Source organism: Miniopterus natalensis, chromosome 21 (genome assembly GCF_054644295.1).
Source record: "Miniopterus natalensis isolate mMinNat1 chromosome 21, mMinNat1.hap1, whole genome shotgun sequence".
Lineage (NCBI taxonomy): Eukaryota > Metazoa > Chordata > Mammalia > Chiroptera > Miniopteridae > Miniopterus > Miniopterus natalensis.
In genome coordinates this window covers 18,234,002-18,247,596 of record NC_142101.1, presented here as the reverse complement: position 1 = coordinate 18,247,596, position 13,595 = coordinate 18,234,002, and the positions used below count along the sequence as shown (strand labels likewise).

The window sequence follows — 13,595 nt, the reverse complement described above, 5'->3', positions numbered from 1 at the left end:
CCTTAAGAGCGATTATTTAGGGAGCTATTATAGCTGTTCAGAGGAGAGACACTCAGGGGCCGAGCCAGCGTGGTGATCACGGGCTGCAGGGCGAGAACAGGCCGTGACTCATTTCCGATGCTCCTCAGACCGTAATCGATCGACTGCGGGCACCGAAGGACAGCAAGGAAGCATTTTATTTTCTCTTTGCACCTCTCTTCTCCTTTTTGATATCTTCACACTTAATATAAATTCTATTATTAGCAGTTCACTAATTTTTCATTGTTTAGATGTTCGTTTTACTCTAGAATATAATGTTCTTTTTAAAAAAAAGTGTTTATTGATTTTTAGAGAGAGGGAGGGAGAGGGAGAGAGAAACATCAATGGTGAGAGAGTCACTGATCGGCTGCCTCCTGCTCGCCCCCTGCTGGGGCCGTGGCCGGAACCCTGGGCCTGTGCCCCGACCGGGAATCAAACCCTGACCTTTTGGATCCCAGGTTGATGCTCAACCACTGAGCCACACCGGCCGGGCAGAATATAAATTTCTTAAGTGCTTCATATCTCCAGTGATGGGTGCTGAGCTTGACTCAGAGTATCTCCTTGCTCTAGTATCCAGGGTATATTATAAGATTTTGAAACATCAAAGACCCAGTGAGAATGTGAAAAAGCGACACAGTAATTGGGCAAAAGAAAAGTGATGCGAAACTGTGTGACACAGGTTTCAAAAGGAAGTGAAGCTCTCTGTTAATGTATGTCCATAAACATTCAAATATTCGCCTACCTTTTTAATTTAATTTTTTAAAAAACACTTGTACACTTTCTTCACTTTCAACGGACATATTCTGAATTATCCTGGAAACCTGAGTTCCACCAGCACTTCCTTGGGGAGGCTTCTCTGGACGCCCTCAGGCAGGAAAGCTGTCCTCTGAAAGCTTCTGTTTGTTTCCCTCACAGCATTTATTACAGGGTATTTGCTCCTCGTAAATCTACAGATCTTTCCAAATCCCTTCGAATCAGGCACTCAAGTCATTTTCGTTCAGCTCCCTGTTTTTATGGTGTGTGATTGAAAAATAACAAAATTGATTTCAAGGCCAAGCCTGGCTGCCTCCCTCCCAAGCTCCCTCATTAAGGGGCGGGTGTCTGGGGAACGTGGTGGTCACACATTTCCAGTCACCACTTCGATTTGGTGACTGTCTGAGTCGCACGTCCATCTGGGAGCAAGTAGTAACCTTGAAAGAGGCCTCCGGAGAGGGTGAAGCCACTAGAATACGTCACTTATTTTAATGTGCTTGGTTAATCGGCTTTAGAGTTTCGTATGGCTTTTGTGAAGTTCTTTGTAGGCAGCTTGAATTTAAATTAATAATGGATTTGGGGAAGTTACTTCTGGACAGCTGAGGTTTAGCTACACAGACATACATATATTTAGTGAGGTTTAATGATATTTATATACACACATACATATACATATATCTATCATTTAAGATAAAAGGTGAAATATTGTTTGGCATTATTGTTATTTTACTATTAAGGTGACTTAATAACTACTATTATCACTCACAATGTCAATACCTATCTAATAAGGAAAGAATACTTTTGGTTAGAATCTAATAAAACCAGACTTCTGAGGAAAATTGTTTTTCATAAAATATTAAGACTGCTGTTTTTCTGACATATTTAAAGGAGATTAATAAAATTAAAACTGTTCTGCTCTAGAGTTCAGGAAACAATTCCCCTTTTGAGCATTTAATTAGTATGACACTTAAAAACATTTCATCATTAAAATAATAGAAAGATTCAAACACAGACACACATTCACCGATGGGCTGTTTTATTGGTTAAAGCAACAGGCTCAAAGTGAAACCCGATGGTGAGAGATGATCTGTTTTCCTCCGTGCAAAGGAGCCATTTTCGTAGACAGCTGCCCACTCATGCTTATGAACAGAATCTAATCAGCAAACAATACGTGAGATTTTATAACACGATTTGTTCAGTTGGTCTCTATCGACTACCCCCACCCCCATAAAATAGAAACAAAAACATTCCATTTTAAAAAATGGACCCTGCTTTGCATTTCTGCTTAAAAGCTCTTTTTCAGAGGGTTTTTGATTTTTCTGTAAATCAACACCCAGGACAGGGTTGGTCTAGTGCATTTCCACTGCTGCTTACAAGCCTTCCTGAGGGCGGTTTCCTAGCAACTGCACGGAAGAAGCTTCTAGTGCATTAACTCACCCAGGAGCTCAGAAAAGGCTGGGAGGCAGACTTAAAAAAAAAAATCTGACTTTCTAGAATGTAATTAACAATTTTATTTTCCATAGAGCAAAAGGGACTTGAGAATAGATGTGATTCATATCTACCCATAAATCTGCATCCTTAATTATCATTGCTTATCTTAAAAGCTTTGAAATTAAAAATAAGAGAAATGACAACACAGAAGAAACCGAGAATCTCACAGAATCCTATTATTTTGAAAGTCCTGCCTATCATTCCTGCATGAAGCTATGTCCTTGGGCTGAGCAGCATCACCCCCACCGACGGGGCCTCGCCCGCCCCGTGTCACCATCTCTAGCACTTCCTCTGAATTTTATTGTTGAATTTCAGTAGCCACTCGGGCCCTGTCGCCTTTTGAGTTTACAAATTTAGGTCTTGAGATTCAAGTACAATTCAAATTTAAATGGATTTCAGCATTCATTGTCACCGATCGACAGTATAGCTGTTTTGTACAAAATCGATTCCTTAGTGTTATGCAAATATTGCCGGACGCCTCTTTTAATAACTACTTCCCAAGCCTTTACACTGTGTCACAGTGAATTTGATCAATCAATACTGTTTTCAATCGTATGATTTTATCTCATCCTGTTCAGTTATCAGAACTGACGGAGACTCTAAACAGTCTCTGAGGTATTGCCCAGACCAGGCCTCAACCCTGACGTGCGTCTCACCCACCGCACAGACGAGGCACAGGACAAGGAAATCCTGTAACAAGATGGGCTGCCAATTCTGTTAAAGACAGAACAGGGGTTAGGCACCCCTTCCCTGGCAGCCCTAACTCATAGTCTAGGACCCCCTTCTTCTAAATTTTATTTTTCAGTTACAGTTGACATTCAGCACTATTCTGTATTAGTTTCGGGGGTGCAGCACAGCGGTTAGACAATCCCATACTTTACAAAGTGTCCCCCCTGATATCCCAGGCCCCACCTGGCACCACCCACAGTTATCACAAGATTATGGACTATTCTCTGTGCTGTATTTCTCTCTCCTAAGAAACATTTCTTTCCTGGGGAGAAAATTACACAGGTTAAAAAAAAAAAATCTCAAAAACAGGCGTGTTTATATTGACACTTTTGTCATTTGACTCATTGGTGGTTGTTTTTTTTTCCTATTTTAAAGTATTACCACCCCAAGGTAAATTATTCTAATTTACCTGTTTTCTCTCAAACAGATCATGTTGTCTGTGAGGAGGAGTTTAAATACGCCATGTTAGCCTTAAACTGCATATGCCCAGCCACATCTACTCTCATCACACTGCTGGTTCACACCTCTAGAGGCCAGTAAGTATATTTTCTCTTTAAGATAATGCATTTTAAATTATTATTATTTTTTTTAAATAAGTGCAGTTCTGTGATTTGGAAATATAGCACGCCCAGGTAAAGGCTAGATGTGTGCCTAGACTTGTATATCTGTGTTATCTTCGTCTGATGGAGAGACAGATGGATAGACAGACAGACAAATACAGGCCAGTGAAGGGGTCCAAGACACACACAAATTGACAGTGATTGTCTGGCTCTTCCAGCTAATCTTGAGATAACTTGTGCCATCCTGAATTCTAAGTGTCTACGTCATTCATTAGTCCTACGATTGGGGGGTTGTTTTTAATTTCTAGGTTAATCCTTAGGAAATAAAACACCGAAGAACATGGTGATGACAGTCACTAGGGTGAGATCTTAAAGCTGGTGTTTTTTGTTTTGTTTTTTCTATTTGAGGTAAGTTTTTAGTCTTAAAGCTACCTGTACACAACGGAGCTCTAAATAAAACTTTTTTGTTATTATACAGTGACGACAACGTGGTAGGTAAGATTAGCTGAGGTAGCATAGAAGAAATCACCTTTTATGTGCGTTTCCAGGGGATGGGGGAAAAGTTCTCACTTACTTTGTAGAGTTTCCTAAAACACAGAAGCTGTTTTTGACTTGGATGATCAAGGACAGTCCCCACACTGACTTAAGGAGACAAATATCACACTGCATTTTGCAACGTTCCATAGTCTTTACTTGGTATTTCAGACAAAAAGTTGATTTTTCTAATTAAATGTCACTGTGGTCTCTTGTGGTTTGGATTACTGAAATTAACTTAATTGATAGCTATTTAAGTGAAGTGCCAATTCAAATAAACCAAGGAAAAGGGAAGTTCTTTCTTGCGATTTAATCCTAGATGGGATAAATTGTTAACTGAAAAACAGGAAATGCCCTGCGGTATTTTTAAGCAAATTTTACTCTTTCCTTGAATTATGTCTCTGCTCTCTCGAGACCGTAGGCGTTTCCCAGAAACGACTTTATTAAAGTTTGGAACAGAAATATTTTTACCCTGTACGTTTAGAAGCCTTTCATCTGTTGATGGAAAGGATGGAACAGGGTCGTGAATGGAATTGTTTTTACTTGAAGAAACAGAGGTATTGTGACGTCAGCACTGTGACGCAATTAGATGAAATCCTGGAAACCATCTCGGTTGGGTGAGCGCTCACCGGGCTCACGTGGGTTAATCATTTGCTGCACCGCCCGTCTCAGGATCACAGCCTCCCGAGCAGGTCCCCAGAGCAGCTCCACTGCTTTGCAAACGACAGAACAAGAGCCGTCTAGGCCACAACGTTATTACCAGAGGCCGGTTAAGCTGCATTGTCTCACCCTTGCTAAGGATTTAGTGTCACACAGCACTGCCTGACAAACTTCACTTGATGTTAAGTTGAAAAAGAATCCTGACAACCCTTAAAATAGGGCCTTTTCCAATAGAATCCTGATGAATCTGGCCTTATTAAAAGAGTATGGAAGACATTATCGCCTAACGAGGGGTCCCCCATGAATAAGACTGACCTGCACAATCTTAAAATACATCAATAATAAAAAATGCACTTATTTCACAACGAAGTGTCACAGAAATGCTGTAGTTCAACGGAATAACTTTCTTTATAGCTGCTTTATTGAGATATAATTCGAATAATCTACATTTCACCCACTGAAAGTATGCAATCCAATGTGGCTCTTTTCAGGTGCAGTCCTAGAGCCGTGCAGACATCCCCACTCTGACTCCTGAATACTTTCATCGCCCCATAAATCCCTCCACCTTTTAGCCGTCTACGTTTCCTCCCAACTCTCTGAGCCCCAGGCAACCACTAATTTACTGTGTGTCTGTGGCTTTTCCTAATTCAGACTCTGCACCGTGCATATAAGTAGAACCATGTAGAGAATGTGTGCGTGTCGACCAGCTTCTTTCAAGTGGCCTAAAAATGTTCTCAAGGTGCATCAGTATCGTAACAGGCATCTGCCCTTCGTTCCTTTTTATGAGTAAATATATTCCATTATGGGGACAGGTCACATTTTCCCCTGTCTGTCGGGGGATGGCTATCTGGGCCGTTCCTAGCACTGCAGACAAGGCTGCTCTTAACGGTCGCGTGAGGATTTTTATGTGGACACGCGCTTTCGTTACTACCCGGTTCTTTGATCCGAGCCTTCCTAGGGGGTGACAAACGGCGTCTGTCTGTGGCTTTGATTTGCTTTTCACTGATGGCTGATGACACTGAGCATCTTTTCATGTGTTTCCTGGCCACCTGTCTATCTTGTTTGTAGAAACACCTATTCAGATCCTTTGGTCATTTTTTTTTTTTAAATTGGGTTATTTGCCTTTGATTATTGAGTGTAAGAGCCTTTATGTATTTTAGATACAAGTGCCTTATCAGACATATACCATCAGTTGAATATAAACAGTCAACCCAACAGAAAGGCACTTAAGTCAACATGTTTAACGTATTTATTGAGGCTATCGTTTGACTTCACTAATTTACGTCAAGTCTTCTGTACTCTGCTTTAATTGGAGATAGAGTAAAGGTTTATTTATGAAGAGAATATGTTTGAAAGTTTGCCCTTGAGCCTCAGCAGAAATTAGAAAGCTCAGGGACCGATTTGATAAGAGAACAAGCTAGCCCGCTGGAGGAAGTAGCACGCTGGCCACCCCATGAAATGCTTTATGCAACGGCTATCAAACCTCTCATTGAAAACAAAGCTTACAATAATAATATATTTCTCCATGAAAAAGGGGAGAGAATAATATTATTAAAACTTATTCTATAAATAAATGGTGATTTTGAATAAAAATAGTAGAGAGTCACAAGCAATTGTGGAGGCTATTTGTTCATACAAAGTGAAAAAAGAAGCCAAGACTTTAGGATCCGACAAGCATAGAAATAAATATAATACAAAACCTGAAATGGTGTAATTTAAAACTATATTTTTAAATACACTGCTCTGCAGAGTGCAGGTATTTAAAGGAAATAATAGATGTGGGTCCTGAAACAAATGAGACAGACAGGGCAATCAAGAGCCGGGGATCAGAAAGTCAGCTCTTTTCGTGACAGATGTGCCTCGGGTCATAGAAATAACGGGGTCCCTAATTCAGAACTAGAATGAGGCTCGCCCACAATGTCACCATCATTCTCTCCTCACTTCTCTCCTTGTAGCCAGTGGAAGTGGGGACTGGGGTGGAAACCACAAATTAAGGGTTAACTGCCTACCACTTAGCCCGCGGCCTGGCTGGTTAACACGCCTCTGACTTTATGTTTCCTTCTCCTGTGAGGAATAGATTCATTCTCTACTGGCCGGTCTGAAGGTTATAAAGCAACTTGGAGATGATTTCCAGTAACTGCTCCTTTGCGTCACTGGGGGGGTGCCCGGCATTTTAGCACCTGACAGTCTTTCCCTTCACTTGCTTTATTACATGGGCGTGTTCTGTGCTCTTGGCAGTGGTACTTCTTATTGCTAATTAAATTAGCTTTTTGATTTACTGGGCAATCTTGTTAGAAAGATGAACGTAAGTCTATTGTTCGGGCAAAAATCACTGCAGGATGGTGAGCGTGGGCCACGATCATCTGGGCACGGGGATGCCTCCTGATCAGGCCAGTCACCAGGCGCGACACTGACCCATGTCCTTGATACTTTCATACTTATCAGAATTTAAGTTTCTCTTTTTTTTTTTCTTTCAATCTACTTTCATGAGAATATTTTCCCATTAGTCCCACCAGGGAGGGGATGCTCTCGGTCACCACGCTTTAGGCGATCACACCTGCGAGGCGAGCGTCCAGGCTGGCAGCCCCCCGTTTCTGTAGCTTAGGCCCCGCTTGGGCGCTGCTCCGAGCTGTGCTGCGGTTCTCGGAGCTGGAAGCCAGGCGGCCTGACAGGCTCTGCCTGACCCGCTCTCCCTGGTTCTGTGTGTGTGTGTGTGTGTGTGTGTGCCCTTGTGTTTCAGGGAAGGCCAGCAGTCGCCAGAGCAGTGGCAGAAGACGTACGGCCGATGCTCCGGGAACGAGGTCTACCACATCACCTTGGAAGAAAGTGCTTTTTTCGCTGAATACGAAGGGAAGAGCTTTACCTACGCCTCCTTCCACGCACACAAAAAGTAGGTTTCCGCTTCCAGAGTGGGATGAAGATACGACTCCATGAGACTTTACAAACATTTATTACCCTGACTATAGGGTGTGCACTCTGATGTTTTCTATTCTCTTTTAATCTATTATTTTTCATGTATAAACACATGTATGCAATAATCACCTACGCTGATTTCCCAACACAGCTTTCCTGTAAAAAACAAAACAAGAGTCTTAAACTTTTTGGATCCTTCCAAGCTTTAAAAGGCTCTGATTTGGGGTTAAATGTTCCTCTGCCCGATGGGAGCTGACTTATTTTCTTTCATATACAAACTTAAGGAAATCAAACCAAGGCCTCTGCTGACCCTACAACAGCTGAAACTCTTCTATTTTCTTTTTTACGGGAAGGTTCGGTGTCTGCTTGATTGGCGTCAGGAGAGAGGACAATAAAACCATTTTACTGAACCCGGGTCCTCGCTACATTATGAGCGCCACAGACACATGCTTCTATATTAATATTACCAAAGAAGAGAACTCAGCTTTTAAAAACCAAGACCAGCGCAAGAAGAGCAGCGTGTCCCGGTCGTTCTACCACGGGCCGTCGAGGCTCCCTGTGCACAGCATCATCGCCAGCATGGGTAAGTCCGGGTGCACTTGCAAACACCATTTGTTTCTCTCCCAAAAAATAATAAAAAATGCACTTCGATTTCTATTGTAATTTCAAAGTCAAATTTAGAACATACTCGCTTCTGTTAAAACTTGGGGTAACTAAATATGCAGAGCAAAAATTCTCAGCTGTTCAATGATGGATACACCCTGACAGTGGCAAGCGCTCTGATGGACTCTCATGTTTTCTTGTGTTAGGCACCGTGGCTATAGATTTGCAAGACACAAGCTGTCGATCGGCCAGTGGCCCGACCCTGTCTCTTCCTACAGAGGGAATGAAAGAAATCCGAAGACCTAGCATCGCGCCTGTTCTAGAGGTCGCGGACACATCAACCCTTCAAACGTGTGATCTTCTCAGTGACCAGTCAGAAGATGAAACTACACCGGATGAAAAAATGTCCCACAACTTAGAGTACGTTTAGATACTCTAAGGTTTACTGGGACCTGTGCCAGCCACCGGAATTGATGTCCGTACGTCCTGGACATCCTAGAATCAACCCTACGTATTTCTACCAAAACAGCCTTCCTACTAGGCAGTATCTCTCTTGACTAGCAAGTATTTGAAACCCTCAAATTTCCGAATGAAACATACAGGGTGGGGCAAAAGTAGGAAACACGGAGTTTATTCTTGTATTATTATTTATTGATTATTGTATTACTTGTATACCAAACCTTGGCTGTATTCTGAGAAACCTTACAGAGACTGAAATTTGAATTTAATGTAATTTTCATGGGACATGAAATAGTATTCTTATTTTGATTTCCCCCCCCCAAACTATTTAAAAATAAAAAAACACTTTTAATTCATAAAACCAGGTGACGGGCCAGACATGGGCCCTACCTAGTCTGTCTCCCAGGTTCTAATCGATTTTCTTATCAAAACGTAATTGCAACACAAAGTCACCGTATCTCACTTTATCAAAATAGAGGATGGTGGCTGTTTCTTAGTGGCCCAACTCTGCATGTGCTATTCCAGGGGACTCATTATTTCGTATTGCATTACAGGTATGCTAAAGGCTACCCCCCCTACTCTCCATACATAGGAAGCTCGCCCACGTTTTGCCACCTCCTTCATGAAAAAGTGCCCTTTTGTTGCTTAAGACTAGACAAGGTAAGCGCTCATTACTGTCATTTTCTGCCAAATTAAATTTTGCTGTTTCATGATGACATATCTTTAAACCATTTTGTATACAGTCCACAGATTAAATGATTTTGTACAGAGAAAATAGGTTGAAAGAATAGTATCTTTTCCAATGTAAGTGTAATACAGGCAATGGTGAGTTTTACTTTCTTCACTGCACTAAGATTATCCAAATCACCCAATGAGTCAGCGAGTTTTTAAAGAAAACAGAGGTGCCCAAATCTCTATTTGTCTGATTAACACACAAGCTGGAGAACTGGGCATAGAAAAATGTAACTATTTTCAAACGTGTTAAAAAATAAATGATTTACTAGGTTAGATTAATTTTACACAGCCATGTATCCTAAAATTTTTTCACCATATTTTAGCAGGGTATAAAAATGGCTTTCCTTTGTACGATTTTTCTTTTCTAGAGCTGCCAGCATAACTACTATGAAGACGCAAAAGCCTATGGATTCAAAAATAAACTAATTATCGTTGCAGCTGAAACAGCTGGAAATGGACTGTATAATTTTATTGTTCCTCTCAGGGCATATTACAGACCAAAGAAAGAACTCAATCCCATAGTACTGCTGTTGGATAACCCGTAAGTATATCTACAAGTAAACACACAAAGAAGATCAAGGGTTTTTACATAGTATCTCAAAAATAATTTATTTTCATTGGCTTAGACTATTTTAAATCAGACACATTATGGCACATGATTCACCGGGAGATATATTCTGTGTTACAGTGCAAAATAAACACTGAATAGGGTTGTATTTCACAAATATGATTTAAACCTTTACTGGAATGCCCTGAGCTCTTTATTTAAAACTATTTTGCACGTGGTCATCCCTCTATATGAGTGGGACACATGCCACTAAAATAATTACAGTTATTTTCCTTAAATTAATCAACCAGCCTAGAAGAACTCTGCCTAAAATGGACACTTTCGTTGTCTTTCTAAAAAACCATTAATTATGTAGAAAAACTCATTATAATGTAATAAGAGAGAGCTGACAAAGAATGAGATTGAAAGAAAAAAGTCACACACAAAAAATAAAGAACCATTAATTACCAGAGAAGCATATTAATGATCCATTTTTTATGTTGTGTCATGACTTATTATGATGCTTCCACTGTTAAAACATAACATTTTATAACATAATATGAATAAGGAATGCTCTACCATGGTCATTAATTTTGAAAATGTTGGATGGTTATGCTCTTGTGAAATTAGACTACTCGGGCATTGCAAAATTCTTATGCAAATATAAATATAGATCACTGAATGCTATTGCCAAATTTATTGTATCCTAAAATTATGACATTCCTCTCTGTGACTCAAAATTAGTAGCAGATGGCCCTCAGATCAATACCATATTTTAGGATCCTCCAGCTCTCTCCTCTTCAATTCCAAAGTGACGCAAATTTCAGGATACACACTAGAATGCGCCCCAAATCTGTTGCCTTGTCTCTGCCTTTAAAATTTATCAACAGAAATTCCTCAAAACAGAGATACCTCCCCAATATATTATAATTTTTGATGCGATTATAGTTCACTGCTCTTTCAACTATATGATATTACTTAACTTACAGGTTTTTGATATATGCAAGAAGTACACTGTCAGTTCTCTTTAGAAACAAGAATTGCATTTTAACTTTGGATTATTTTGCACTAGAACTCTCCTTGGCTTTCCTGATGGCTTACATTTTGCAATCCGCCTCCTCACGTGATGCTGTCTGTTAGATGATTTTTGTGCGGTTTGATTTTCTTCCGGATGACTGTGCAGGCTGTAAAATTTATTTGCTCCTGAGTACTTCCTGAAAGTGATTTCTAACGTTTTTATTTGTGGTCCTCTGTTCCTTTGGTCAAAAAATGAGGAAACAAAAACTAAAAATCAATAAATCATGTTCCAGGAAGTTTTATGAAATCCTTTTTTTCAACAATGCGATGCCTGTTGCCCTGCAGTAGCTAGTATTGTGCAGTGTATCCTTCAATATTACAAGGAAATAGGATGCTTAATTCTAAAAATGTCCCCATGTTAAAAGAATTTATACCCTAATGATCATACACAATATAGTCACTCTATGTTGATGTATTAAGGGTTATGTTAGAATGCTGCATATCCCTTGGAGAAAGTTGCAGGCTCACTTAGTTCCTCTGAGTCATCTAAGAAAAACTTGTTAGTTTCCATTTTACAAGGCCTCCTGTGCAGGAATATATATATATATATTTAATCCTCACATGAGGATATTTTTTCCATTGCTTTTCAGAGAGAGTGGGAGGGGGAGAGAGAGAGAGAGGAAAAAAACATCAATGTGAGAGAGAAACATCGATTGGTTGCCTCTTGCACATGCCCTGACCAGGGCTGGGGATTGAGCCTGCAACCGAGGTACATGCCCTTGGCCAGAATCGAACCCAGGACCCTTCAGTCAGCAGGCCCATGATCTAACCACACTGAGCCAAAGCAGCCAGGGCAATAATTTTTAATTAAGAGGGTCAATTCAGCACTTTTGTAGAGTAATGCCATAATGTTTCTGATTTAGAAAGCAAAAATCTTGTTTTTATAATTCTGAGCGCATTGTATTACTCGTAACAAGTACAAATGACACTTTCTAATGATTGTTTCGGGGGAAGGAAAAAAGCACCTAAAATTAATCTTGTCCATGGTGTTTGGTTTGGTAAATGCAAACTAAGTCTCCTTCCTTTCCCTGGAAGCCTTGCCCTTGTGACCTTGTGTTTCATTTTGTAACCCATCTGCCACTTAGGCCAGATATACACTTTCTGGATGCAATCTGTTGGTTTCCAATGGTTTACTACATGGTGGGCTCTATTGACAAGTAGGTGACAAAGTCTGTGGCACGCTAACCAGTGTGGTGTCCCGTGGTCCGTCCTGTGCTGTGGCCTGTGTTGCATGACCAGTGGACTTGGCCCTTTAGTGTCCCGCAGATGTCGTATCCTGCATGTGGAGCTTACAGTCTCTTGTGGTGGTCATTTTGTATTCCGGCTTCCTAAGCGATAATCTGTGGTTGAATTAGAGCAAATCTGGCTGCATGTGGATTTTGTCGATTCTGTCCAGTTTCTAAAGCTGATTCAGTTTTGTGTCATCTACAGCGACACCATTATTACTTTCGATGTCTGGTAGGGAGAAATTCAAAGTTTCAGCACTGTGAGGCATTGGCACCATTATCTTAACTTCGGGAAACCTTCCAAGTAATTCTGAAATGCTCACTTAAAATTCGATTTGTGAATTGGAGCGTTTCCTTAAGAGTTTATTCTAGTAACATAGATGAGAGCCTCATGATCTCTAAACATTTGTTAATTAAAATGTCAAATGTGTGCAATGCTTTAGTATTAAAATACTAATTATTGTATGTGTATGAACATGACATTTTTAAAACACAAGGACTAAAAGATCATAAAATGTAATATGCCTATAACGTGTTAATTTTTTATTTAAAAAAAAAAAGTCAGCCAAGGCCTTCCAAATAAAATGTTTAACTTTATCGACTGAGAGCTTTCATGCTTACATTGCACCCTGTCGATGTTGAAAAAACAAAGTTCTGTAACCTTGAAAGTGTTTATTAGCTGTGGGCACATGAAAGACCAAACAGGGTGACATAAACTTAGCCTCCATCCTACATTAATATCATTTACGCCACCAGCTGGCCTAGTAAACCAACTAACTAAAAATCAGATATGTGAAAAGTGTTTACATTCAGGAAGGTGAATGTAACCCACATTTGATCACCAGTAACGTTTCTTTGGAGTGACAGTACTCACTTAGAATTCACTAGAAAACCACGATGTTTAGAAGGTGAGTGACCCTCCGGTCACCTTTGCCTCTGTCACCTCCGCAGTGAATTCTCTGTCAAAGCGCTTCTGGTGAGAAGGGCCCAGAGCCTCTCACCCCTGGAGGTGAAGGGGCTGGTCACTCCTGACGCCGGGTGACAGCATGTGGGGCTCACTCTGTCCGATTTCCTTTCGCTTCTGTTTGAAATTCTCCTTAAAAACACCCCGATGATTAGGAAACGGCCTCCGAGGGAGCTGCGGCCCCTCGCAAACACCCCCACCTCCAGCTTTCTCCCGGCCCCGCCCGCAGGGCCTCTTAGAGGAGCCTGGAGGGACAGTATCTGGAACTTTTTAAAAAAAATCCAGATTGATTTTTTTTCTTCGGTTGCCATCTGGTGGCCAAACTG

The 13,595-nt window shown here is 40.7% G+C and overlaps 1 protein-coding gene across 1 annotated transcript in view; it reads left to right on the top strand.

The window, feature by feature from the left end:
* The window catches only part of KCNT2 (potassium sodium-activated channel subfamily T member 2), a 103,166-nt gene that overhangs the window by 68,850 nt on the left and 20,721 nt on the right, over nucleotides 1-13,595 (top strand). Inside the window, exons 14-19 of the mRNA XM_087829047.1 lie at nucleotides 3,419-3,527; nucleotides 7,486-7,635; nucleotides 8,012-8,241; nucleotides 8,468-8,681; nucleotides 9,275-9,380; nucleotides 9,824-9,996. Coding sequence (XP_087685173.1) covers nucleotides 3,419-3,527; nucleotides 7,486-7,635; nucleotides 8,012-8,241; nucleotides 8,468-8,681; nucleotides 9,275-9,380; nucleotides 9,824-9,996 — 982 coding nt within the window. The remainder of the gene's footprint in view (nucleotides 1-3,418; nucleotides 3,528-7,485; nucleotides 7,636-8,011; nucleotides 8,242-8,467; nucleotides 8,682-9,274; nucleotides 9,381-9,823; nucleotides 9,997-13,595) is intronic.